At 45.9% G+C, this 25971-nt stretch overlaps 1 protein-coding gene across 1 annotated transcript in view; it reads left to right on the top strand.

Moving 5' to 3' along the window:
• The window catches only part of QRICH2 (glutamine rich 2), a 148096-nt gene that overhangs the window by 71502 nt on the left and 50623 nt on the right, over positions 1-25971 (top strand). The window contains 1 exon segment of the mRNA XM_030208204.1: positions 22226-22348. Within this exon segment, the coding sequence (XP_030064064.1) occupies positions 22226-22348 (123 nt within the window).

Genomic DNA, 25971 nt, shown 5'->3' on the forward strand with positions numbered 1-25971 from the left:
TAAGTGCAGTTTCAGTAGCGTGAAGAGGGCAAAAACCAGATTGGAGTGGGTCAAGAATAGGTTGCGAAGAAAGAAAGTCAAGAAAACGGCGGTGAATGACACGTTCCAGCAATTTGGAGAGGAAAGGGAGAAGGGATATGGGGCGATAGTTGGAGGGATAGGTAGGGTCAAGTGAGGGTTTTTTAAGGTGTGGAGTGACCACAGCATGTTTGAAGGCCATAGGAACAGTTGCAGTGGAGAGTGAAAAATTAAGGATGTGACAGATGGCTGGGATGATAGTAGGAGAGATAGTGTTAAGTAGATAAGTGGGGATGGGATCAGAGGAACAGGTAGTAGATTTAGAGGAGGAAAGAAGGAGGGCAGTTTCCTCAATAGACACTTCAGAGAAGGAGGAAAAAGAAGGAGAGGAAGGAGAGTTGGGGGTGAGGACTAAGGGAGAGAGAGGTGGGGAGGGTTTGGATGAAAATTCAAGGTTAATCTTACGGATTTTATCGTGGAAGTGCTCAGCTAGGGTCTGAGGAGAAAGAGATGGGGGAATTGGGGTTGGAGGTACCTTGAGAAGAGAGTTCAGTGTGGCGAAGAGGAGTCGAGGGTTGGAGCCAAGGGAATTTGTCAGTTGGGTGAAGTAATCCTGTTTGGCAAGTGAAAGGGCAGACTGGAAGGAGTTAAGCATGAATTTGAAATGAATGATGTCGGCAAGGGTGTGGGATTTAAGCCAAGAGCTTTCAGCAGAGCGGGCACAGGAACAAAAGTAGGGATTTTAGAGGTCAGCCAAGGCTGGGGTTTGGTACACCTAGTAGGACGGGGCATGGGACGGGCAAAAGTGTCCAGTGCAGAGGAGAGAATAGTATCATAGGAGGAAACAGCTTCATTGACAGACTTAGATAGAGTGGTAGTAGAGAAAAGGTTAGAGACATATGAGGATAGAGTAAGAGGGTCAATAGCCTGAAGATTTCTAGATGTGGGGATTGAGATTGGGTGGGATCGGATAAATATTGAGTCATAAATGTTTGTACTATATTTCCCCTTTATCTTCTAGAACATACACCTCCCTTGATCCCTCTGTATATGGCTTATAAATGTAGATTTTTGATGCATTATCCAGACAGTGTTTCTGAAAATCAGTGACTGACCTCAGTCAGCAGCATTTATCTGAGTAGCAGGTACTGCTACCTGGATAAGGCTTTTAAATTGCGGGCCCTAAATTATCTAGCAGGCTTCAATACAAAGCCAGAAGGAAGCATTTTCCACAGAATGTCAAATTTATAGACAAGGGGTCAGATGAAGTTGAAGAGGCAAGCTCCAGAAACCTATAAGAAAATGCTTTTATGCTGAGAGGGTGGTGGACATCTGGAACGGACTTCCAGCAAAGGTTATAGAAGCTGAAACAGTGGCAGAATTCATGTGTGCATGGGACAGACACTAAGGCCCTCATGATCAAAAGCCCTGCGCTGTTCCAAACAGCGCCCTAAAAATAGCGCCGGGACAGCACAGGGCTTTTCTGCATTGATGATCAAAGATAATGCATGCAAATCTAAGCAGCGCTATTATCTTTGATTATCGTGTTGAAGTGGGGGAGAATTGCACCTGAGCATACGCTCAGCACAATCCTCCCGCACTTGTTTGAGAGGTCTGGGCTGTCAAAAGTCCAAACCTGTCAAACAGTTGTCTCCAGCCCCCCCTCAAACCCCCAGAAAACGTTGAGGCCGCCGCCGCTGGCAAAACCCTCTCCCACCCTCCCATCCAGCGACGGGGGGAGGGGGGGGGGCTGTAGGTCCCCCGAAGATCTGACCCCCTCCATGCCCAGGGAGGGTTGGAGATCCGGTGGGTCTCCAGCCCCCTCCCCGAACCCCCATAAATTGTGGTGGCCGCCTCCGGCCAAACGCTAACATCGACGGGGGGGCTGGAGGTCCAGTGGACCCCAACTCCTCCCCCCCCCCAACGTTCTACAGTGCCAATCCCTGGTGGTCCGTGGTCGCCCTCCGTCCCTCCTGGCTGCCCCCTACCTTTTGTTGGAGGAGGGACTCAGCCTGTCTGCCTCCCTCCTCTTCCTGTCTTCCCTTACATGGTCTGTAGCCCCGCCCAGTGCATCCCAGGATGCAATGGGCGGGGCGGGGCGCCGCCATTTTTCTGCGGCGTCGACAGGAAGAGGAGAGAGGCAGACAGGCTGCGTCCCTCCTCCAACAAAAGGTAGGGGGGCAGCCGGGAGGGACGGAGGGCGACCACGGACCACCAGGGATTGGCACTGCAGAACGCTGGGGGGGGAGGAGTTGGGGTCCACCGGACCTCCAGCCCCCCCCCGTCGATGTTAGCTTTTGGCCGGAGGCGGCCACCATAATTTATGGGGGTTCAGGGAGGGGGCTGGAGACCCACCGGATCTCCAGCCCCCCGTCGATGTTAGCGTTTGGCCGTAGGCGGCCACCACAATTTATGGGGGGTTCGGGGAGGGGGCTGGAGACCCACCGGATCTCCAGCCCCCCGTCGATGTTAGCGTTTGGCCGGAGGGGGTCGGATCATTGGGGGGACCGGAGGTCCACTGGACCTCCACTCCCCCGTTTGCGTTTGCCTTGGGGGGAACGGTGGCCTGCCAGCATGCAACTGAATGCTGGACAGGGCTCACCATTCCTCCCCAATGATCCGCAAAGTCTAACGCCAGCTCAGAGCTGGTGTTGATTTTGCCGCGGCCAGCGACCCAATCTTTGGCGCGCTGGCCGCTGATCATTGGGGATGAATGCGTTAAGCGCTGATTAGCATGCATTTGCAAGCTAATTGCGCTAGAAGCCCTGTTTAGCATGCATTTGCATGCTACTTGCGCTAAGAGCCCTCAAGTGCGTTTTTTCAGGCGCTCGAGGGCTCTGATCATGGGTCGGCAGCAAACTCCGGCGCTAGTATGGCGTTAACAGCCTCTAGTGCCGGAGTTTGCTTTTGATCATGAGGGCCTAAAGAACGGAGGGGAAGAGCAGAGATCAAGTCCTGAGACTGCGGAGGAAGCAGACCAGGTGGACCAAATGGTCCTTTTTGCTGACATTTTCTGTGTTTCTATATTTGCATACATTGGAAGTCCATCATATGTAAATTTATCCCATGCATATTCATTGTGGATATCCTGAAAATCCGACTGGCTGCAAGGTCCCAAGAATAGGTTTCGGAACCATGAATACAGGTACAGTGGATCCTGACTGGAGGCAATGGTTCTCAGCTCAGTTTTCAAAGCAAACTCAGGCCCAGAAGCACTAAACTTTAACGACCCTTTAACGAAGAAATTTTCAACCGTAGCATGCATTAAAGGCCATTTTCCGACGACGCTAGCAGCTAACGAAAACGGAATGCAAACGAGTCACTTCCAATTGTAATGTGGACAATTCGGAATGCACTAACCATACCGACGATTGCACCGAATCAGTTACCGCGATACTTTTAATGTGAAGTCAGACCTGTCGTTAAGGCCTGAGCTGTCAGACAGACACTGCTCCCCGCTTCTCCCTGGAGCATAAAAATCCAGGCTGGCATGTTTGAAAATATAAATAACCCACACAAACACGTGGCTCCCTGCTTCCCCCTGCTTAAAATATAAAATCAAACCAAAAATAAAAAAAGGATTGGGAGGGGGCAAAGGCGCTCATCAGGAGAGTCGGAGAGTCCTGTATGGGCGGCCTTGCCCCCCCCCCCCCCCCTCCTGAGGTCGCTGCTGCTCCCCGCTTCTCCCTGTATTAAATAAAAAATCCAAACAAAAATCAAACTTTAGCACCCCCGGCCCCCCTCTCTTCCTGTCTCTCTCTTTCTCCTTCTCCCACAGTAGGTTACTTACGTCAGACGGGGGGCGGGCCCAGGTCAGGGAAGAAGGAGAGATGTCCTGAAGACTCACAGGGATCAGATGATCTTCTTGTCCGTGCAGCGCCTTCACACAGAGGTGAGAGGCGCTGCGCGGGCCCGGTAAGGCGGAGGGGGGATCCGGTGGAGGGGGAGAGCGGCAGCGACGACCTCAGGGGGGCGGGGCATGGGGGTGGAGGATGGCTGGAGGCGGAGCTGTGGGAGAAGGAGAAAGAGAGAGACAGGAAGGGAGGGGGGCCGGGGGTGTTAAACTTTTGATTTTGTTTTGATTTTTTATTTAATACAGGGGGAAGCGGGGAGCAGCGGCGACCTCGGGGGGGGGGGGGGGGGGCAAGGCCGTCCATACAGGACGCTTCTGACGAGCGCCTTTGCCCCCTCCCGATCCTTTTTTTATTTTTGATTTGATTTTATATTTTAAGCAGGGGGAAGCGGGGAGCCACATGTTTGTGTTTTTTTTTTTTTGGTGGTTGTTGTTTTGACGTTTGTGGCATGCGCAGAGCAGCCAGCATAACATTTGGCTGCTCTGCGCGTGCTTTAGGGGCTGATTACCGACGGGGATTACAACAGTTTAACGAATCTGTAATGCATTGTACTTTACAATACCGCACCGAACATGTGCGACTTGTTTTTTTGGTGCATTCTTCGTTTTTTCAAATTCGGTAAGCACTTTTACGTTTTAGATTTTTTTTTACATATGGTTGATACATCTGGGCCTCAGTCAATTTGGTTTTTAGGACCTCCACAACGAATATGCATGAGAGAGATACCAATATACAATAGAGCCAGTGCTTGCTAATGTATCTCTTACATATACGTTGTGGATATCTGAAAAGGCTGGGATGAGAACGAGTGGAGCCGATGACCTCAGGAGTTACCCCCACCCCCACCCCTCACCCCCGCCGTGTTCCCTATTGCGCTACGATTACAGTCTATGAAAAAGTAGTTCCAGTTCCAGTATTATGAGTTAATTATCAAACACAACTCATATAAAAATGGAGCAAAACCCCAAAGCAGCCAAGAAGATTTGGAAGTGATGATGGTATTCTCGTAGAATACTGTTTTTGGATGTATCATCACTCTTTGATTTTCATGGTTACAGTTGCAGATGCTGCAGAGCACCATAGACCCATTGCTCAGACAGCTTTCAACAGGAACAGATCAAAAACTGGAGGGAGCCAATCAGATTAGCCTGCAGTTAGCCTCCCTCAGGTAACCAGCCAGTATGGGTAGTCCAGACTGTGTATGTCTATGTAGGAGTGTGTGCACATCTGTTAGAATCTGCATTGTGCAGTGTACAAAGACACAAGTACATGTGCATCACAACATCTGCCCATTCACTGCTGTAATTCCCTGCATTGGGGCAGTCTGGATATTCATGTGATCCATGATGTAATCCATGATTTCTTTCACGTAAACAACACTAAACATTAGGGCATTACATCACAATTTTCTTTAGCTTACTGTGTATGTTTTGGTGACTGAGATTTAGGACCGAAGGGAGAGGTGTCTGCCTTTTATGCCAGATTCTCTTCTACACAGCTTATTTCTACTCTGGGAGGGGGGGGGGGGGCTTTTACTAAGCTGCGTAAGCGTCTACGTGCGCCCAATGCATGCCAAGCTGGAGTTACTGCTCAGCTACCTCATGGCTCTTACAGTAATTTCATTTTTGGCACGCTTCCGAAAAATAATTTTTATTTTCAGACGCATATATTGGATGCGCGCATAGGTCATTACCGCCCTGCTACTGCGTGAGACTTTACCGTTAGGCCAATGGCTGGCGGTAAGGTCTCAGACCCAAAAATGGACGCGTGGCAGTTTTCATTTTGCTGCATGTCCATTTTTGGCAAAAAATTTTAAAAAGGCATTTTTACAGGTGCGCTGGAAAATGATTCTGCGTGTGCCCAAAACACGCATCTACACTACCGCAGGCCATTTTTCAGCGCATCTTTGTAAAAGGGCCCCTGGGTTTGTTAGAAGCCCACATCTTACATGTTGGGGGTACTTCATTATAATAACTTCTTTGCACTGATTCTATTTTTCCATTCTTAAGAGATATCTTGATATCACTGTTACTGGGCAAATCACATTAGTAGCTTTGGTGGTAGAAGATTAAGCTAATAAAGATAATTTTTATATATCATTAAGTGCCACGTTCTTTACATATTTTCTAATATATTTGTAAGAACCTTAATGTAGATGTCTTGAGACCAAATTCATAACACCTACATTGTAAGAAATCTTCATAGGAAAATAAGCAATGGGCTGGCCCTATGGCTAAGTGGTGGTGCTTAATACTGCCGTGTGAATGGTCCCCACTTTGATCCTTGAGTTGAGGCTTCTGCTTCCCCAATTAGCTGAGGCTGGAGATGCTGAAGAGATAGCATTCACAGGCCTCAGGGAGGGGGGGAGGGGGAATGGAATCATGATCATGATGTGACGAAGCAGTGGATTTTTGTACCTTGAACTGTATTGTTTTGCTGATGATATATGTGCTTCTCCTGGTTGGCCAGCAGATGACAATTCTTTTCTTTAAAGCTGTACCAGAAGTGACAGTTTGTTTGTTTTCTTTTTCCCACCTAACTGTGAGAAAATTTGTCAGTTTCAGTTTGGAAGTAGAGGGAGAAAGACCCCTCTTCTGAGACCCTGTGATCAGTTATATTCTGTAACTGATGAGCAGCTATATTTCCTGTACTTTCCAGGCACTATTCAGGTAGTAATAAAATGTTTAGATAGTTTATAATTAATTCTATTTCAGTTACCTGTTATTGTGTGCTGTTTTTTCCATCTGTTTTATAGTTCACTGTTCAATATTTTATGAGAATAAACGTAATTGTTTGTTCGCTCTGCTTGTCTGGACTGACTAAGGATCCTGGTGGTTTGTGGTTTGGGTCTATGGGTGTTTTCTGGGAACTGTGGGACCCCTGGGAGTGTGGCCTCCAGTAACCTAGACATCACTAGGGATAATTTTAATGCAGGAGACTCGCCCAAAGGCGGTTGTGACCCATTCCGTGAGAGGAGGGTGCTAGTGTAGAGCACAAGTGGCAGGTACAGGCGGACCTGAGCTGTGCTGGGGACCAACCCTCCAAGTGGCCACAGGGTTAGCCCCAGGTGGGTGACTAGGAGTTCTATGACAGACCTTTGTCCTTTTTTGGCGGCAGCTTGGTGGGATTTTCAGGCTCAGAGTGTGGAGTGAGGGTCACCATCCACTGAGTGGTTCAGAGTTTTTTAAAAATCTGTAACCTCCAGACACAGAGCACAGTGAACAAGTGCAGCAATAACAGGGTCCCTTCCCCATTCAGTTTTTTTTGGTACTGTTAGGAGATTAGCAGCGTACTGATGGTGATTCATAGCAACTGTCAGACACCGGATATGCCTGTCCTAACACCAGAACGACTGGATGACCTCAGTGAGAAGCTGCAGGACCAGCCTGCACAGAGTTCTCCTGGGGGAGACTAGACTCCTTGTGAGCAGAGGCCCATGAGCTTGCAGGTCCGCTGAAATTCAGGAGATCTAGTGGTTAGACAAGCTGCGGCGTGAAGAGCGTGAGCATGAATGAAGTTGGAGATGGAAATGGCTCGTATTCAAATCCAAGGCCAGAAGTAGAATCCACAACCCGGATTGGGCCTAACCTGTTTCCGCAGTTTGATGATATCCGAGGTGACACTGATGGATATTTAACTGCTTTTGAAAAAATTGGCCACCTCAATGAGTTTCATCAGGAAGACTGGGTGCACTATTGGGAGGAAAGCTCATTGGTAGAGCATTTGAGACATTCCAAGGACTGTCTGTGGAGACGTGCTCCCAGTCTTAGAAGGTGCGCAAAGCTTTGTTGAACCGTTATGCCATTACCCCTGAAACCTACAGACTAAAGTTCCGGACTCTCAAAAAAGGGGGCGGATGATACTCACAGTGAGTTTATGATCCAGTTAAGATACCAGCACCAGCGGTGGCTCAGTGGAGCTGAAGTTAAAACCCTGGAGGACTGCCAAAACTTGATGGTCCTGGAGAAGTTTCTTCAGCGTTGTCATCCAGAGGTGAGGGAACATGTTCAAGATCACCAGCCCTGTACTTCAGAGAAAGCGGCTGACATTTTTGTGGCTAACTGTCTCTGGTTGGCAAAGAAAAGCCGTCCTTTTCTACAGCAGCCGGGATCTAAGGGCAGCCGGGATCCTAAGTCAAATATTCCTGCAACCTCAGAGACTGTCAGCAAATCCTCCAGTGTTCCCCAAAAACCTAAAGACTTTAGGCTTGAACATCCTTGTTATCGGTATGGGCATACTGGACATTTCAAAGCAGATTGCCCAGATAATCCCAAGCCTGCACTAAAAATCTTTTCAGTTCCTGCACCAAAGCTGGTGGCTTTCGTGTGTGGCTCCAGTCCTACAAAGGAGGCCCATGCAGTTGCCACAGCACAAAACATTACTGGTAATTTATCAAGCAAGAAAGCAGATGGGTTTCTACAACACTACAGCATCCCAGTAACTGTGAATCAGACCCAGGTGGCTGGGCTTGTGGACACCGGCTCTAGCATGACTTTATTACAACCAGAGTTAGTGCCGGAAGATGCTATTCTTCCAGGGCGCACTGCAGAGGTGGTGTTAGCCAATGGATCCAGAGAGACTGCACCGAGTATTCTTGGATTGGAGTACCAAGCCTGGATACAGAGAAGTAGGCATAATGAAAAACATGCCGGTACTAGTACTGTGTGGGACCGACATGGGTCCAATGACCATTACCCTTGATAGCGGAGTCAACATTTCCGCTATGATGATCCGTAGTCAGGCCCGGGCATCCCAACAAGCAGAAGCAGCAGAGATCACCTCTCCAGTTCCTGATCCTGAGCCAGTCCAGGTGGAACCAGCTAGCAAAGCAGCAGGAGGAAGGCACTCCAGTTCCTGAGGTGACCAGGGCCATGAGTATGGGATAGCCTGATTTATTTTAACACCTATTGATCAGATCGTTGATACTGATTTGTCAGAGTCAGCAGCAGAGACCCTTCTTGTTAGAGATACTGATAGGACAAAGACATGCTTTTCATGAAGCACAACACTCTGACCCTGACCTGGAAGACCTGAGGCAGAGGGCTGGTCAGCCAACCCATGAGACTTGTAAAGATCGTATCCTATGGAAAGGGGGCTTGCTGTACAGAGAGACTGATCCCATTGATCCTAAAAGGTCCTGGAAAGCAGGCAAGCATCTTATAGTGCCCAAGGCATACGGAGAACAGCTCCCAAAGATTGCACATGATATTCCACTAGCAGGATATCAGGGGGTGACCCGCACATGCACAAGATTGACATAGAACTTCTATTGGCCGGGAGTATCTCGAGCCATAGCTGATTATTGTCGAACCTGTGATGCATGCCAAAGAGTGAGCAAGACCCAAGATCATCACTGAGCACCCCTGAGACTTGTACCCATTATCAATGCGCCATTTGAGAGGATAGCTGTGGATATAGTGGGGCCTAGGTGGACTGGGAAAAGATATATATTGACAGTGGTGGACTTTGCTACCAGATATCCTGAAGTGGTAGCCTTATCCTCAATAGAATCAGAGAAAATTGCCACTGCCCTGCTAGAAATATTTTCCCGGGTAGGATATCCACGAGAAATACTCCCAGACCAAGGCACAGAGTTTATGTCTGAGCTGATCCATAATCTGTGGGGTGGGCACACTGTGGAGTAAAATCTGTACGTACTACCCCATATCACCCTGAAATTAATGGGTTGATGGAGAGATTTAATGGGACATTAAAGCATATGTTAAAGACTTTCGTAGAGACAGGGGACAGGGACTGGGAAAAATACTTACCCTACTGTTATAAACCGTAACGGCAAATGCCTTTACGGTACTTGTAAGCCACATTGAGCCTGCAAACAGGTGGGAAAATGTGGGGTATAAATGTAACAAATAAATAAATATCTTAATTTCCTGGTTATGACAGTAGTTTCAACCAGAAAGAAAGCTCCACAAGAAATGCAAAATTTCACCCAAGAGAGAGAGACCAGTTTCAAGTACGGAGTGTAAGAAAAGTTTCAGTTGCAGGAAATTATTCACAGAACATTTAAAAAATCACATACGAGTCTAGAATCCAATCTCTTTTAAATCTGAAAAATTCTTGTCTGGGAAGGGAAAACTATCAAAATATCAAAAAATTCAGAAAGATGAGAGACTATATCCATGTTCTGTCTTTGAGAGCAGCGTCCATCGAAAAGGAAAATTGTCAGTGCAGCATAGAATCCCTTCAGGGATGAAATCATTTACATGCATTGAATGTAGAAAAGGCTTTGCTCATAAATCACAGCTAACAAAACACCAGAGAATCCACATAGAAGTGAAACCATTCACATATGCTGAGTGTGGTAAACACTTCTGTCAGAAGATATTCCTCACTATTCACAAGATGAAACATACAAGATTAAAACTATTAGCATGTACTAAGTGTGCTAAAAGGTTTTATCATAAAGTATATCTTGTAGCACACCAGAAAACTCATTCCAGAGTGAAAGCTTTTACATGCAGCGAGTGTGGAAAAAGCTTTATTCATAAATCATTTTTCACCATACAGCACCGAAAGGGCAGTGAACATGAAAATGCTGATGGACTCTCCAGGAAGAAAGAGCCGGAACCACCCTAACACTGGACTGTTGAGACCCGGCCAGCGGACTGAAAAGGCCGCAGTCCAGGGTCTGTCTTAGAAGAGGGAGGTGTGGCGAAACATTGGGTTTCTGTACCTATGAAGAACTGTATTGTTTTGCTGATGATATATGTTTCTCCTGGTTGGCCAGCAGATGGCGATTATTTTCTTTAAAGCTGTACCAGAAATGACAAGTTTGTTTTCTTTTTCCCGCCTAACTGTGAGGTAATTTGTCAATCTTAGTTTGGAAGTAGAGGGAGAAAGATCCCTCTGGTGAGACCCTGTGAGCAGTTATATTCCATAACTGGTGAGCAGCTATATTTCCTGTGCTTTCCAGGCACTATTCAGGTAGTGATAAAATGTTTAGATAGTTTATAATTAATTCTATGTCAGTTACTTGTTGTTGTGTGCTGTTTTTCCCAACTGTTTTACAGTTCACTGTTCAATATTTTTCTCTCTGCTTGTCTGAACTGACTAAGAATCCTGGTGGTTTTGTGGTTTGGGTCTGTGGGTGCTTTCTGGGAACTGTGGGACCCCTGGGAGTGTGGCATCCAGTAACCTAGACATCACTGAGGATCATTTGAAAGCAGGAGACTCACCCAAAGGCGGTTGTGACCCATTCAGTGACAGGAGGGTGCTAGTGTAGAGCACAAACGGCAGGTGCAGGCAGACCTGAGCTGTGCTGGGGACAGACCCTCTAGGTGGATGCAGGTTTAACCCCAGGCGGGCGACTAGGAGTTTAGTGACAGACCTTTGACATATAGTGGCCAGATTCAGGGCCCATGATCCCAGAGCCATGATGCATGGCTCTTAGATTAATACCATCACTGTAATGGTACATTGGGAGCAATATAAAATATGTGGAAAAAATCCTTGGCTAGATACAAACAAAGGCTCCAGATTCTGACTGAGTTGGAGGCCCAAAAGAGCAAAAGGAAACTGGTAAGTCAAAAAATGTAGCTATTTTTCTTTAACTGTAGTTGGATAAACCAACGAACATGGACATCAAGGGTCTTTACCAGATTTCTACAGAGAATCACCAGTGGACTTCTCTTGACTCAATACTCAACTTACTAGACAGCAACAACTTATCTAATAATGTTCCTCAAGATCTGGGTCTACTGTTAAAAGTAGAACAATTTTAACCAGGTGTTGACTACGTACATTGCTGTACACATACACATTTGCACACACCTTGCCTGCATCTCATGTTCCCGGCTCAGAGTGCAACAGTCACAGAATTCTCACCAGTAAGTATCATTGATCCTTCTTGTTGCTTTTGTACACCAGCCTTACGGTACAGAGCATAGAGAGAGAACTGAAGGAGCTGAGAGAGAAACAGGAACAGGGCAAACTCAAGATGGAGAAATCAGTAAACGAGACCGCATTGAACCTGCAGGACCAGGTCAGAGTTTATGATTCTATCCTCCCCCCCCCCCCCCCAGCCCTTACTCTTAGTCTTTCCTTTCTTAATACCAGCGTTTGGATCTGGAACAGGAGGTAGTAAATGCAGTTCACATGTGTTAGGCATCCCAGAAGGCATCTCTCAAGGACCCCATAGTGAGAAGGTGTATTTTTCATTCTCACCTACAGTAGTTAACTCAGATTGCCAAAGTCAAAGCTTGGGTACTTTTACTGCCTTATAATTCGGGGGAATTGCCTGTAAGCCGATGCCTAGGACGAAGAGTTGACTCTGATAACTGTTTACAGAAAGATGCATAATAAAATCTATACACTGATTGATGGTGATGTGCTAATAATACTGAAAGCAAAAACCATGGCACAAGGAGCTGTCTTATGGAAGGCTTTGTGTCAAATAAATCCCCATGAAAACTGGAGAATGCACACTGTAAAGCCCTACCAGCACATTAAGCTTGATGCTCTGTTCAGCCATAGCTTCATCAAAGACTTTGGTGTTTTTAAATTAGGGAATAGGGGGCCCAACTACACCATTCCAAACCTGACAAGAGAGCATTCTGTTGTCTCTGGGACATCTTTGAATCTCTTTAAACATGCAGTTCCCATAGGCAATGCAACCTCTTAGCCCTGACAGATAAGAAGAATGTCAATTGTTTTGTTGTTCTCATCTTAGTTATGTTAGGCATATTTGCCTGGAAACAAGCTTTTGAGAGGCAGAAAGTTACACTTAGTCTCAGAATGACAGGATGGTGCTCTAGTAGCCATGTTGGTCCTGACATCATTGTAGACTCTGATGTCTTGCCATTGAACCAACAAAAAGACTAGTAGAGTAGAAATGATTTTGATACCATATAGGTCCCTCCTTCAGGCAGAAAAGGGCAGGGACATAAGCTTTAAGAGACGCATCTTGTGAAAGTGGAATACATTTACAGGACAAAATCATTGTTTTCTTTTTCTTCTACATAGTTAGACAAACTGAGGTCGATTCTGCAGAGCATGATGTCTTCCTCATCCACTCTGTTAGCTATGAGTATCCAAGATGGGAAACCCATCCAGCTTGATTCCTTACAAAAGCAGCCCCAACCCCAGGATTCAGACACCACTTGCCCAGCCTGTTGCATAGATCTGAGTGAGCAGGTTAGCCACTTGGTCACCAGGTATGAGCAGCTTCAGGAACTAGTGAACAAATTCATGGGCAGAAAGACAGATGGAAAACCAGCAAAGAAGATGCAACCAAAGATTCAGGTAACCTACTTCCCCACATCTAAAAGCCATAATATGTTATAGAAAAAGGTGGCACTGCTTAACTTGAGTCACACTGGGACTTTAACATGTCAAAATTTTAGGACGACCAAATTCTAGGTCTGTCTCAGACCAGTCACCACTAGCAAGCCTCTCTTTACAGCTTCTGAGATTTCCACTTCTTTCTCACCAACTTTATGTGTGCTCCTTCCAGACTCATTTCTTTACATAGTTAGTATCTCTTCAGACATAGCTAACCCAGTCAACAGACTGTAGGGTAAATCTCAAGTACGATGCAGCCTCAAAAGGTCAACCAACTTGAATGCATGTTAACTCTGGTAATGTCTACAGGAAAGAACACACACAAAAAAGCAACACTGGGCCTTCAAGAGAGAGATAACAGCCATCCTTTATTATTACAAAGACCCGACACGGGCCGTGTTTCGGCGCACACGCGCCTGCCTCAGGGGTCTGACATAAAAACACAAAGATAAAATTACAGATAAAATTTAAAAAAAACTTTATAAAATACATATATACAGCAAAATATTGAATATTAAATCATAAAAACATACTATAATAAGTCAATAAAGAATAAAAATATGAACATGGAGTTACTATGGAATATAATGGAATCAGAACAAACAAATGTGTCAGAGATAATCCAGAAATAAATAAATAAAATGTACAAACGTGCATGTATATATAAGTCAAAGAACATTGACAATAATGAAGATGAAAGCAGCATTACAAATATCTGCATGGTAGGGAGGTAAGTTTAATTCACTGACAAAAACATGGTATCGTGTATTGGAATGTTAAAAGTGATTGAAATAATGAAAATAGTTAATGTATCTACTTGGTGAAGGGGTAGGAATAGCTTACCAGCTAAGGTCTTCGTATTATATAAGCAGCAGTAATCAGACAAATGTATGAAGTCGTCTGGTTCCAAGTAGAGTAGTCTGTTAAGTTAACATTAAATGGTGAAAAATAGAACTAAGTATTCGTTCGATTCAACCAACCCTGCGACGTCAAAGACGTTCACATTAATTACTAAATCAACCAGCAAACCGCCGACGAGTAAATAAACAGTAATAAAAGCTTGAATAAAAGAAACAGGTGGCATAAAATCACGTGTGTGAACGCCATCCAATTATATATGCTTACCGCATTAGTAAATATTACCAGTAAAACTACTCATCCTCATAAAATGAAGGCGTGTGAACTTCCCTAAATGAAAAAGCACCCGGCATAAAAGTCTGCAACACTGATTTGTATGCTGCAAAACCCTCTCTTCTGTGCCTGTGTAAACAGGAAAGAATAGAAATCAATCCCATTTAGTGTTCCAGGGAAGACAGTGCTCAAGGCGTTTTATGAAACACCACTGAAGGGAAGCATTAACATGCTAGCTAAAACAAAATAATAAGCATACTTCCTTTCAAAAAAAGAGGAATTACATTGCAAGATTGCATTGTTCCCCAACTGTATCCATGCCTGGTAATATGGCATGCTTCCATCTGCAGATAGAGGTTGTAGAGTAAGGAAGTGGATAGCAATGAGCAACCATTTCAGTCAGCAAATTGGAATATGAAAAATCTATGGGGCAATTCTATAATTTGGCACCAAGAAGCAGGTGCCACAATGGGGCACACAGCACCAATTGTATAACGGCACTTAGGCATGCTTAAGTCATTATAGAAACCCACATTGGCACACTAAAAGTTAGGTAGCAAAAAGAGGGTCCAAACCTACACTACCAAGACAGCAAAAAGAAGTACAAATGGGCCTTCAAGAGTGGAACAATCTAAAATCCTTTCTTTCAAAAGACCCCCGACATGGGCCGTGTTTTGGCACAAACTGTCAGGTCAGGGTCAGGTACATACTTTCAGCACAAGCAAATGAAATCCAAAACAGAACACTCAAAACAGCTCGTAATAGTTGACTGCAAAGCAAAACAAGTGTGTCCTTTTGCGTGCTAGACTTCCAACAAACTGTGGGACGATAAGCGTTAGGCATGATCCATTACACCAGGTCAATGGCTGAGGTGCACCAATCAATGTGGGAAATGGGACTTGATATACCGCCTTTCTGAGGTTTTTGCAACTACATTCAAAGCGGTTTACGTATATTCAGGTACTTATTTTGTACCAGGCGCAATGGAGGGATAAGTGACTTGCCCAGAGTCACAAGGAGCTGCAGTGGGAATTGAACTCAGTTCCCCAGGATGAAAGTCCACTGCACTAACCACTAGGCTGCTCCTCCACTAGCAACAATCCATGTAGAAGCCTGCCCTTGCAGATCAGCAATGTGGCCACGCAGGCTTCTGTTTCTGTGAGTCTGATCAGAACATCAGACTCACAGAAACAGAAGCCTGCGTGGCTGCATTGCTGATCTGCAAGGGCAGGCTTCTACATGGAATGTTGCTAGTGGAATAGCAACATTCCATGTAGAATCTCAAATAGGGAAAGGGAAATGGGACTTGATATACCACCTTTCTGAGGTTTTTGCAACTACATTCAAAGCGGTTTACATATATTCAGGTACTTATTTTGTACCGGGGCAATGGAGGGTTAAGTGACTTGCCCAGAGTCACAAGGAGCTGCAGTGGGAATCAAACTCAGTTCCCCAGGATCAAAGTCCACTGCACTAACCACTAGGCTACTCCTCCACAATGTGCACAACTGATAGTAGTATGTAAGTAGTGCAGATTGGTTAGTGACATGCACATGGCCTGCCCATGCTCCACCCATGTATCTGCCCCCTTGCACTTACATGCTATAGCACTCAGATGTTACATGATAGAATGCGTTGCACATATATGTACATCACTGCCAATTATTGGTGCGCCAATGAGACACATAAGTGGCACGTACTTTTAGGCGCCCATTTATAGAATTGCCCCGTATATGTTCAACTTTATTGTACACATGTATAGATGACTAAAGGGCATAATCATGAATTATAAAAGGAACTGTTTAATTAGAAACAATTGGTACTGGCAGTGTTTAGATAATTGGATTTTATGCCTACTAAGGTTACATGTGGAGCATCACTAAACTTTTCCCACTTTGTAACACCGTTCCTGCCCTACTTGCACAGTTACTCTTCTAAGACCATCCCTCAGTACTGCTCTGCAGCTGGCAGGGGGATCATGGGATGGTTTTTTTGAAAGAAATCAAGATAATTTCTTGAGCATACAATAACGTATTAATAGATACACGACGACCAACTGCAGTAGACATCTGGACAAATACTGAACTTAATAGGTACACATCCATCTTAGTCTAAAAATGATATGACCATGTATACTTGGTGAGACCACAGTAAGTGTCCAGTGAGTTTACTTTAACAAACACAACACTTGGAACAAAACGCCAAAGCAGCCAAGAAGATTTGGAAGTGGTGATGGTATTCTTGTTGAATACTGCTTTTGGATCTATCGTTTTTCTTTGATTTTCATGTAAATTAATATAATTATATTGTGAAGAGATTTATTCCTGGTATACTGGTGACATCTTATGGTTACTGTGGGGCTGATATTCAGCCAGTGGTGGGCAGCGCAGTTAAAGCCCGCTGCCAGCGCTGAACCCAGAAATTCAATGCCACGCCATATCCGTCGATCGGCATTGAATTTCTGGGTTCATTTTTGGCCACCGGAACTTAGCTTGTCAAGCCGATATCCAGAGCTGTTAAGTTCCTAGCAGTTAAAGATAGGACTGCTATTGATTTGGACCTATTTAACTGGTAAACCCAGTGTTGAATATTTAAGCTAACCAGCTATATTGTGCGATATAGCTGGTTAGCTGCTATGTGTTATCTCTGCTGAATATTCACAGTTAGCTGGTTAAATACTATTTAAGCGGTCTACGACCATTGCTGACCGGTTAAATAGTGTTTTATATCGGGGGGGGGGGGGGGGGGGGGTTAATTCCCTATAGTTTCTGGGTAAAGTTTCTGCCCATGCACCTGGTTTTAGAATGTTGCATGTGCTTTTAAAGCCCAGATTTGTTTATTTATAATTTGTTCATTTATATGTCTACTTTTAAGCAGACCTGAAACAATTTGATATTCCAAAGCAGGGCACTACCAGATACTATATTGTAAGAACATAAGAGTAGCCATATTGGGTCAGACCAATGGTCCATCTAGCCCAGTATCCTGTTTCCAACAGTGGCCAAGCCAGGTCGCAAATACTTGGCAGAAACCCAAATCGTGATAACATTCCATGCTACAAATCCCAGGGCAAGCAGTGGCTTCTCCACGTCTGACTCAATAGCAGACTATGGACTTTTCCTCCAGGAACTTGTCCAAACCTTTTTTAAATCCAGATACACTAACCGCTGTTACAACATCTTCTGGCAAAGAGTTCCAGAGCTTAACTATTCGTTGAGTGAAAAAATATTCCCTCCTATTTGGTTTTAAAAGTGTTTCCTTGTAACTTCCTTGAATGTCCCCGAATCTTTGTACTTTTGGAGTGAGTGAAAAAAAATCGATTTACTTCTACTCGTTCTATACCACGCAGGATTTGTAGACCTATCTCCCCTTATCCGGCTCTTGTCCAAGCTGAAGAGCCCTACCCTGGTTAGCCTTTCCTCATATGAGAGGAGTTCTGTCCCCTTTATCATTTTGGTCGCTCTTCTTTGACCTTACAGTATTCACCGTTTGTCTATGGCCCTTTGATTTTCCCATCCTTCAATGTGCCAGGTCCAATATTGCTCCCTCCTATGAAGTGCACAATGCTGAGCTTGCACAGAATCCTTCCCCCACCCCCCCGTGCAGGGACAAGGAGGCAGCAGAGGCAGCCGGTATGACCTGAAAGAAGCTGCAGCACAGTAATGGTGGCCAGCTAATAATGCTGGTTCCCCCCAAGACTGATGACAGAAAAGCAGAATGGCTGCAGGTTGAACTGTCTCCTTCTCCTCTGCCTCCCTAGTCATCTTGCATATTGGGCAGTTTGCGGCTAAGTATACATGCATTAATCTACCCATTTCAAAACAGTGGTATAAGTATCGTTGAGATGCCATTTCCGTATATAGATTCCTGAAATGCCTGTCCCAGAACACCTCTTCTTTAGATGGTCAAATTTATGTCCATTGAGTTAGGAAGCTGAAAATCCACTTCAGCGCATTCAAGCATTCTATCTAGGTAGCCCCTCACTTTATGCACAAAGATCCCAATTAAGCTTTTGAAACCGTGTTCCTCTGTAGTGTGTTGATGATATCCTTAGATCACTAAAGGTGCCATTTTTGAGGAGATACCCTCCTACTGACACTGGAGTATAATGCTCTCAAGAGTATCCCAGTTCAGTTCCCAAGCCTAGCTTCTTCTCAGCCTGGGCAGGGCAATGCTAACGGTCAGTGGGAAGAAGGAGCTCTCATCATCCATCAATGGGGACACCTTTATGTCAGGTTTAGGGTACATACAACATACCAAAGGGAGCTGTGGACCTTGGCCCTGATAATTGTTAATATAGTAATTAGACTGGATGGGAAAAAAAGTTGTAGATGGGGAACAAGCCATGTTTAGTTGGGAGTTAAGGTCCCTAGGGCTGAAGCTCTAAATACATTTAGACTTAGATTTATCTATTTATTTACATTCCACCCTTATCCAGGGCAAAGCACAAGAAAACATACGTAAAAATATACATATACATCACATCTTCAACTACAATCCAGCAGCATAACAAATCACAAAATCAGCCAGCATAGTTCCACCAGGCAAGTACAGGACAGTCTTCTTCAAGCAGATGCGTAATAAGCCAGGCATAGCAAGTATTCCCGTAACTTAAGCAGCCGAGGCTCATTTTTTATCCTAAGAGGCAGTTTGTTCCGTTCAATTGGACCAATAACAGAAAACGCACCCTTTCTTGTCTGATCCAAGTGCAGGTGTGGCAATGGAGGCACAATAAGGTCACATCCCATTGATGACCGCAGTGGTCATGCCGGTACATACTACATACTACAAGATTCTTGATAAAGCGCACAGTGAATCATCAATAACAACGTATACTTTTTACGGTAGCTTATAGGTAGCCATCGCAAATGCTTCGAATACACCGTAACATGCTCAGATCTCGGCAGGTCAAATAATAACCTCACCGTCGAGTTCTGAACAATTTGAAGTGATTGTATATAAGAGGTTGGTAATTCCAAGTAGATGACGTTACAAAAATCCCGCCCACAATACCATTGCCTGTAAAACTCTCGTAAAATCTGTTTGAGGCAACAAAGATCTCAGATAGGATGCTGTACTTAACCCAGATTTCCAAAATGAAAACTTGGGTGTCCTAACATCATATAATTTGGGGACATTTCCTGTAAGCAGATGCCCAAACATGAAGAGTTGGGTCTGATAATTGTTTCCAGAAAGATGCATAATAAAATTGATTGTATCTGATGAACTTAAAGTTTCCAAAAAGCAACGGTCATAGCCAGATCAGTGGCGTAGCTACAGGTGGCCCACCCACTTAGGGTTCAGGCCCACCCAACAGTAGCACATGTTTAGCTGTAGCTAGTGGGGATCCTAAGCTCCGCCAGCTGAAAACGTCCCCCTGATGGTAACAAAAACGTTGCTCTCCACGATTCTGGCACCTGCGCATGCTCAGTATTCAGCACATGCCTGCTGCAGGCTGCCAAAGTGGAGAGAAGCATTTTCCCACCAGCTGAGATATTTTTTTGGCGGGAGGGGGAGAACTCTTGGTGCCCACCCACTTCTTGCCTAGGCCCACCCAAAATCTGCTGTCTGGCTATGCCCCTGAGCCAGAAGGATGCTTAGGTGCATAAGGAGAGGGATGACCAGCAGGACCAAAGTGGTGGTAATGCCTTTGTATAAGCCTTTGGTGAGGCCCCATTTAGAGCACTGTGTGGAATTCTGGAGACCACACCTACAGAAGGATGTAAACAGGATGGAGTCGGTCCAGAGGGTGGCTACAAAAGTGGTAAGCGGTCTTGGACATAAAACATATAGGGACAGGCTTAGGAACCTCAACATGTATACGCTGGAAGAGAGGAGGGAGAGAGGAGGTATGATAGAGACATTTAAATATCTCAGGGGCATTAATGTACAGGAAGTGAGCCTTTTTCAAATGAAGGAAAAATCTGGTATGAGGGGGCGTACGATGAAGTAAAGAGGAAATAGGCTTAGGAGGAATCTAAGAATGTATTCATTCATGGAAAAGGTGGTGGAAGCATGAAATAGTCTCCCGGTGGAGGTCGTGGAGACGAGGACTGTGTCAGAATTTAAGAAAGCATGGGACAAGCAAGTGGGATCCCTTAGTGGTTATTGAGGATGGGCAGACTGGATGGGTCATTTGGCCTTTATCTGCCATCGTGTTTCTATGTTTCTATATAGCGGTTGATGGCAATGTGCTAATAACACTCAAAAGCACAGAAAGCAAAAATCATGGCACAAGGAGATGTCTTAAAGAAGGCTTTGTGTCAAATAAATCCCCATGAAAACTGGGCAATGCACACCCTTAAAGACCTACCATCACATTATGGGAAGGAGTTATCAATATGGGCTGTCATTAAGATGTGTTATTTTACTGTTAACCCTAGTTATTAGTAACTAGTTCTCATTACATAAAATAGGACCTGTTCTAAAATAGCATAAGTTAGTAGGGAAGTTATCCAACATGGTCTACCATTAAGGCAGGTTATTTTACCACAAATCATGCTATTTTAACACGTCCCATTTTATGCAATGAGACCCAGTGCTAAAATAGCACAACTTGTGGCAAAATAAGCCATTGATAACTTTCCCCCTAGTAGTAAAATAACAATAGTAGCCCATGTTGATAATGTTGATAAATACACCTCTAAGCTTGATGCCCAGTCCAGATGCAGCTTCATCAGAGACTTTGGTGTTTTTGTACTGAGAGAAGGAAGGCTGCAATGTGTATGCATAGAACCCAAAGGAAAAGGAAACTGTCAGGCTTTTTCCTTTTCTGTATTGAACTAGCCGTTAAGCCTGTTAAAACGGGCGAGATTTCCAGCTACCCTCCTCGCCGCCGCCGCCGCCGCTCCCTCCCCCCTCCATGTCGGGCCCCCTGCACTGACCTGACAGCGCCTCTCACCTCCATGTGAAAGCGCTGCAGCACTTCCACACGGAGGTGAGAGGCGCTGTCAGATCAGTGCAGGGGGCCCGATACGGAGGGGGGTGGGGATGGGTGGGGAGGGTGGAGGTTGGTGCGCGCGATGTTCGTTTCCAGGCGGCAGCGTCCAACAGTGACTACGACTCCGTTTCCCCCTCTGTTCCGCCCTCTGATGTCATCACGTCTTGACGCGAGGGTGGGACAGAGAGGGAAGTCTCTACTGCGCATTTGCAGGTGAGTCGGTCACTTGCCGTTTATATGTTTGATATGCCTATCCAAATTGGAAGGGGAATTCTTTAAGAACAAGTAGCATGATATGTTCAGGGGTGCCATAAGGAAGTTTGTTTTTTTTTACAGAAAGTTGATATATGCATGGAACAGTCTTCCAGCAGAGTTGGTGGAAACAAACATCGAAACAGTAAATAGTACAAGCTAAAGCATTTTCAATGTTTAAATATAAAAATACATAAATAAGGAAAACTTAGATAACCAGAAAGGATCTTGCTGACAGTCAAGATGGCCCATGGTCTTCATCTGCCATCATATTCTATTGTTTCTAATGGAGACAAATCATTCAGCCCATGTTGTCAATTTCAGATCTTCAGGGAGTGATGTCCTGTTGGTATTAATTATGCTTTCGTGGCTCTGCAAAGTCACAAAACATGTCACCCCATGGCTTCTAAGCCCTTTAGAATAAAATTTGTAATGTTTCTAGAAGTGCTGGTGACAAACTGTCCTTTATTTTGACCTAACACGTAAATGGTATTTGTATGTAAAGAATAGAACTCTCCGTATATTTGGGGGACCAGGATTTTGCCAAAGCAAATTGCAGGACAGGTTTAGGGAAGCACGGCATCGTGTGGATTTGCCCAAGGCATTCTCATGGGAATCCTGGGGTGGATCATCAAAGCAGATGAGGAAGTAAGTGTGAGGTTGTCCCGCCCTTTCATGAACACAAGAAGAGAAGGAGTTTGGTCCCTCATTTTTACTTTCTTTGGATTAGGATGGGGAGCTGCAGAAACATGTCCAGGAGGTCATCCTCCAGCTCCAAGATGAATGCGAGAAACTCAACTCCACCACCAGACACCTGATCGATGACCACAATGAAAAACAGAAGCAGATAGATGTAAGTGGCAGTTCTGGGGCTGGGGGGGAGGGGGGGAAGGGGGAGGAAATTCTGACTTTGAGACCCAGAGGCATCTCTCCGTCTACGAATTCTGGCATATATAATTCTCCTTATTGTTGAGGGCCATTATCACACCACCCACTTTGTTGTAAAAGACCTGGAGATTTTCCTTCCATTTTCAAAACAAAAGTACATGAGTCAGAAAAGGTAGCGACAGGTTTTTGGAGGGTGATTTTATAACAGGGTGCCTCTGAGGGGCATAATCGAACGGGGTTCCCAAGTTTTCCTGAGGACGTCCTCGCAGGACGTCCCAGCGAAGGGGCGGGGAAACCTGTATTATCGAAACAAGATGGGCGTCCATCTTTCATTTCGATAATACGGTCGGGGCCACCCAAATCTCAACATTTAGGTTTTTTTCGATAATGGAAACCAAGGACGCCCATCTCAGAAACGACCAAATGGTCGTGGGAGGAGCCAGCATTCGCAGTGCACTAGTCTCCCTGACATGCCAGGACACCAACCGGGCACCATAGGGGGCACTGCAGAGGACTTCATAAATTGTTCCTAGGTGCATAGCTCCCTTGCCTTAGGTGCTGAGCCACCCAAACCCCCTCCCCAACCCCCCCAAAACCCACTCCCCACAACTGTACAACACTACCATAGCCCTAAGGGGTGAAGGGGGCACCTACATGTGGGTACAGTGGGTTTCTGGTGGGTTTTGAAGGGCTCACATTTACCACCATAAGTGTAACAAGTAGGGGGGGGGGGAGATGGGCCTGGGTCCGTCTGCCTGAAGTGCATTGCACCCACTAAAACTGCTCCAGGGACCTGCATACTGCTGCCAGGGAGCTGGGTATGACATTTGAGGCTGGCAAAAAATATTTTAAAGTATTTTTTTAGCATGGGATGGGGTTAGTGACCACTGGGGGAGTAAGGGAGGTCATCCCCGATTCCCTCCGGTGGTCATCTGGTTAGTTCGGGCATCTTTTTGAGGCTTGGTCGCAAGAAAAAATGGACCAAGAAAAGTCGGCCAAGTGCTCGTCAGGGACGCCCTTCTTTTTTCCATTATCGGCCGAGGACGCCCATGTGTTAAGCACGCCCCAGTCCCGCCTTTGCTAATCTTCCAACAAACCCCCGGAACTTTGGTCATCCCCGTGACGGAAAGCAGTTGGGGACACGCATAATCAGCTTTCGATTATGCCGATTTGGGCGACCCTGGGAGAAGGACGCCCATCTCCCGATTTGTGTCGAAAGATGGGTGCCCTTCTCTTTCGAAAATAAGCCTGTCTGTGTCTTGATAAAATACTAGCAGAAATCCTGCAGAAATCACGCCTGTATTGAAGGCACTGACATAACACTTGCTGGAGAATGGATGTAACTGTTAGCATGCACTTTATGTAATACTGTGTATTTTATAAAATAACTAGCCTTTGAGCCCGTAAAAACGGGCTATTATAGGAAGGGGGGGTTGAAAGGCCCGCCCCCGCCGCCGAGTTCGCCGCTGCCCCTCCCCCTCCGAATTCGCCCCCCCCACCCCACCCCCCCCCACCGATCCGTCACCACCCACCTTCCACCCGGCCGGGCCCTCGCTCCGCTATTGAAACAGCGAGGGTCCGGGAACGCAGCACTGAGCTCTGCTGAGCTGCCGACGTCGGCCTTCGTTCTTCTTCTCTGCCTGTCCCGCCCTCGTGTGATGTAACGTCGTCGAGGGCGGGACAGAGGCAGAGAAGAAGAAGGAAGGGCGATGTCGGCAGCTCAGCAGAGCTCAGTGCTGCGTTCCCGGACCCTCGCCGTTTCAATAGTGGAGCGAGGGCCCGACCGGGTAGAAGGTGGGTGGCTGCGGCGACTCGGGTGGGGGGAGCGTTAGACGGCGGTGTCCTTCCCTCAGAAATGCGCAGTACAGACCCTCTGTGTTCCGCCCCCCGTCATCACGTATTGACGCAGGGGCGGGGCAGAGGTCTCTACTGCGCATTTGCAAGTGAGTACGGTCACTCGCCGTTTATATGTTTGATAACCACACCCTGAATCCTAATTAGGCACCCCAGTATATCAGTGCAGTGTTGTATTTTACAGCATATTCATGCTTAAATAAATAGAAAACTTATTTTATAAACAAAAAAAAAATGGGAGGAAAAACCTCTTACAACTGTGGCTGCAGACGGTTCCTCAGAACCAAAGTGTACACATAGCACATCAGGAGCGCACTGTTTGGAGACTAATTGCCAGCAAGAGCTCCCCAATTAGGTGTGTCTATAAGGGAGGTTTTTTAACCCACGGAGATCCTAAGATAAGTGATCTGTCAACATGGCCTCCGTAATGTTTTTAATGAATGAAAAAATATTTTAAAATATGAGATTTTTTTTAAATTACATTTGTACCCCGCGCTTTCCCACTCATGGCAGGCTCAATGTGGCAATGGAGGGTTAAGTGACTTGCCCAGAGTCACAAGGAGCTGCCTGTGCCTGAAGTGGGAATCAAACTCAGTTCCTCAGGACCAAGTCCACCACCCTAACCACTAGGCCACTCCTCCACTGTTGCTACTATTTGAGATTCTACATGGAATGTTGCTATTCCACTAGCAACATTCCATGTTGAAGTCGGTCCTTGCAGATCACCAATGTGGCCGCGCAGGCTTCTGCTTCTGTGAGTCTGACGTCCTGCACATACGTGCAGGACGTCAGACTCACAGAAACAGAAGCCTGCGCAGCCTTCTACATGGAACGTTGCTAGTGGAATAAGCAACATTCCATGTAGAATCTCCAATAGTATCTATTTTATTTTTGTTACATTTGTACCCTGCGCTTTCCCACTCATGGAAGACTCAATGCGGCTTACATGGGGCAATGGAAGGTTAAGTGACTTGCCCAGAGTCACAAGGAGCTGCCTGTGCCTGAAGTGGGAATCGAACTCAGTTCCTCAGTTCCCCAGGACCAAAGTCCACCACCCTAACCACTAGGCCACTGATATCTGAAAAGGAAACAATAAAGTGAATTAGTGTTAAAAGTGTTTTGGACCAGTGATTGAAGTTTCGCTCAGAATGATGTTAATAACAACTAAGCCACACAAAAAAAGTGCCCTAAATGACCACTTGAGGAATAAAGGAATGATCCCCCTTACTCCCCCAATGGTCACTGACCCCCTCCCACTCCTCCCAAATGTGAAAGAAACAGTATACACCAGCCTCTATGACAGCTTCAGATGTTATCGCCAGTCCTAACAGAGTAGCAAGCAGGTCCCCTGAGTAGCCTAGTGGTCGGTACAGTGCACTGTGGAGAAGGGAACCCAGGCCCATAATCCTCTCTGTTACATTTGCGGTGGTAAATCTCAGCCCCCCCCCCCCAAAACCCGCCAAAAACTTACTGTACCCAAATATAGGTGACACCTGCAGCCATAAGTGCTATTCTAGTGGTGTATACATAGGCGCCCGGTATAAGAGGCTTGGGAAGGCTAAGCCTCCCCAGCCGGGCAAGTGGCGCCGTGAGTGTCCCCTTCCCTCCCTTTCCATTTATTACTATATCTGCCCCGCGCCATCTTTAATTTACCTCCGCTCCGTCCCCAGCGTTGGCCGCATCATTTCAAAGCCCGCCCTGCTGCCCGTCTCTATTCTCCCCTCGCTCCCTTCG

This window comes from Microcaecilia unicolor, chromosome 6 (genome assembly GCF_901765095.1).
Source record: "Microcaecilia unicolor chromosome 6, aMicUni1.1, whole genome shotgun sequence".
Taxonomy (NCBI): Eukaryota; Metazoa; Chordata; class Amphibia; order Gymnophiona; family Siphonopidae; genus Microcaecilia; species Microcaecilia unicolor.